Below are 2907 nucleotides of genomic sequence, written 5' to 3'. Positions count from 1 at the left end.
TCTTGCTCTCTTACCCAGGCTGAAGTTCAGTGGCTCAATCTCAGCTCACTGCAACCTCCGCCCCCTGGGATGACAGGTACTGGCCACCATGCTGGGCTAATGTTTGTATTTTTAGCAGAGATGGGATTTCACTATGTTGGCCAGGCTGGTCTTGAACTTCTGACCTCAGGTAATCCACCTGCCTTGGCCTCTCAGAGTGCTGGAATTCCAGGCGTGAGCCACCATGCCTGGCCTCCCAGTTCCTTCTAGGTGCCTGTTTGCAAGCTTCTCTTCGTGTTGACATCTTCCTTTCTCTGGCCTCTTTCCCCGCTGTGTCCCTCCCTTCCTACCCCTCGGCTGCCCCAGATGTTTGCCTCTGCCCCATTGCCCAGCTGCCCCCTGGAGAGGTATTCCCTTGAGGGCACTCACTGTGTGCTGGGCTGTGCTCCATGTTAACTGCTGTGGCCAGAGGGAGGAGGCACTGAACTGGCACTGGGGACCAGAAGGCCCAGGCTCCCATCCTGGCTGGGCTCCTTCCTAGCCAGGTGGCCTCCCTGCCTGCGGTGGTGTTAATGACATGGGTCACTGAAGGACAGGGTCATGAGGTTACAGGTGAGAAAGATCTCTGAGAACCTGAAGACGAGGTCAAGTCTGGTACTATTAGAAATGGCCCTGATATCCCAGGGCCCCCATGTGGGGCCCCCAAGCTGTCTTCATGTGGAGCTCAAAATCCCACTGAAAGGGCAGGGCACGCTTCCAGGTCAGACCATGCCCCAAGCAGAACTGGGTCCCTGAGCTTTCTAGCTTCTCCTGGGGCTCCTTCCCACCCCAAGGCCCCTGCTGGGGCTGGCACCTGGAGACCACCCGCCGGGGCCCCACACTGATCGGGGAGTGTCTGTGTTTGCTGTCTAGGAGCCGAAGGCTGGCGGGCCAGAAGTGGGGGGAGCTCCGAGCAACCCCCGCAATGGAGCCCGAGCGGGGTCTTCCTGAGCCCAGAAGATGAGGAGGAGCTCACAGCGCCAGGTACCTCCAGCGCCAGGTGGGGGCTGACTGCCCTGTGTCAGTGCCACACATTCGAGGCTGAAAGCAGTGCTGGGTTATTCTCTTAGAGTTCTGGAGAAGTCAGAAATGGGTCTCGAGGTGTCAGCAGGGCTGAGCTCCTTCTGGAGGCCCAGGGGAAAGTTCCTTCCCAGCTTCTGAGATGGAGTTTTGCTCTTGTTGCTCAGGCTGGAGTGCAGTGGCGCGATCTCGGCTCACTGCAACCTCCGCCTCCCAGATTCAAGCAATTCTCCTGTCTCAGCCTCCCGATTATCTGGGATTACAAGCGCCTGCCACCATGCCTGGCTAATTTTTGTATTTTTAGTAGAGATGGGGTTTCACCATATTGGGCAGGCTGGTCTTGATCTGCTGACCTTGTGATCCACCCGACTCAGCCTCCCAAAGTGCTGGGATTACAAGTGTGAGCACCGTGCGCAGCCTGCTTTCCCAGCTTCCAGAAGCTGCCTGCATCCCTGGGCTCAAGGCCCCTTCCTCCATCTTCAAAGCAGCCAAGTTTGTCTCCTGCCCCATCGCTGGTACAGCTCCCCTGCCCCCTCTTGCGTATTTACCATTGATCTCTAATGATTGATGACGCCCAGGTGGATAACCCAGGATGCTCTTCCTCCCTCAGGTCAGTTGACTGACAACCTTAACATCCCCTGGCCACAAAACACATATTTACAGATTCCAGGGATTCGGATGTAGATGCCTTTGGGAGGCAGCTGTTCTGCCATCAGACCACAGTATCTGATGAAAGCCCCGTTTTTCTGGTCATAGCTTTGTCACCTAGGGCTTCTTCAATGCCACAGAGCCATAGCCACTGTCACACCCTAGAGAATCTCTGTATTTCCCATCAACCCTTCACCCGCCAGGCCACAGCACCCCAAGCCCAGGGCCATGGATTCTTGCAAAAGGAAGGAGGTTCTTGATAATTCTGACCTCTCCACCTGCCCTGTGAGGGGAACTGTGGTCTCCTGGTGACCGTCTCAGTCCCAGCACTCAGAGCCTAGAGCCCATCTTTAGCCCCGCTGTGGCTGATTCAGGTCCTGCCAGTTCCTTTGACTAGCTCTGCCCTTTCAATCCCACTCCCAGGGAAGCCGGGGAGATGATGTCACAGATGTCTTTGGAGCCGTGTGCCCCACAGCCAGGAAGCCAAAGGCCTCCGCGGGCCCCTCTTGGGGCAGGTGCTCCAAGCTCAGAGGCCTGTGAGCAGAAAACACACTGTGTCCCATGGCCACTTTTTGCTGGCATGTGTGAAAGAAAGGGCTTATTCCTGCAAGAAGTGTGTGATGGTGCTGGCCACACCGTAGGAGTGAGCTGGACGGATGGCCTGTCCTCACGGTGCTCTCAGCCCAGCCCGCTCCGGGGCACCCTGAGCAGCTGGAGGTGAGGGCATGGCAGGGGAGCCAGGCTCCTGCCCGTTGCTCTTGGAGGGGACACAGAAACAAGCCTCCGGGCTGGCTGGAAACAGCATCAGAGGGAATGAACACACAAAGCCTCTGGCCAGCACATCTACTTTCTGTATTCTGCCCATGGACCCCCGTATTCAGGGAGGCAAAGGCCAGGTGCTGAGTGAAGATGGCTTGAACCTGAGAGGCAGAGGCTGCAGTGACCCGAGATCGTGCCACTGCACTCCAGCCTCGGTGACAGAGAGATACTGTCCCAAAAAAAAGAAGAAGAAGATAAAATTATTAAGAATGTGAAGATGGTCACAGCAGAACATGAAGCCAAGCGTGGGGACATGTGTGACTGCACAGGTCACACGCCTGTGAAGCCGGGGATGGGCTGCTGAGGTGTGGGCTGGCCCCCTGTAGGGCCTGCTGTGCAGGGAGCTTTTGATTTTCTACCCACTGCAGTTTTTTTTTTTTTTTTTTTTTTTTTTTAATGAGA

General features: G+C 56.2%; 1 protein-coding gene across 1 annotated transcript in view; it reads left to right on the top strand.

The window, feature by feature from the left end:
• LAMC3 (laminin subunit gamma 3) overlaps nt 1-2907 on the top strand; it is a 77638-nt gene that overhangs the window by 36302 nt on the left and 38429 nt on the right. Inside the window, exon 9 of the mRNA XM_037728075.1 lies at nt 892-1002. Coding sequence (XP_037584003.1) covers nt 892-1002 — 111 coding nt within the window. The remainder of the gene's footprint in view (nt 1-891; nt 1003-2907) is intronic.

The sequence above is a fragment of the Cebus imitator genome, unplaced genomic scaffold (genome assembly GCF_001604975.1).
Source record: "Cebus imitator isolate Cc_AM_T3 unplaced genomic scaffold, Cebus_imitator-1.0 Scaffold254, whole genome shotgun sequence".
In the NCBI taxonomy this organism is placed as follows: domain Eukaryota; kingdom Metazoa; phylum Chordata; class Mammalia; order Primates; family Cebidae; genus Cebus; species Cebus imitator.
The sequence above is the reverse complement of the archived record's forward strand: the minus strand, read 5'-3'. Positions and strand labels throughout refer to the sequence as shown.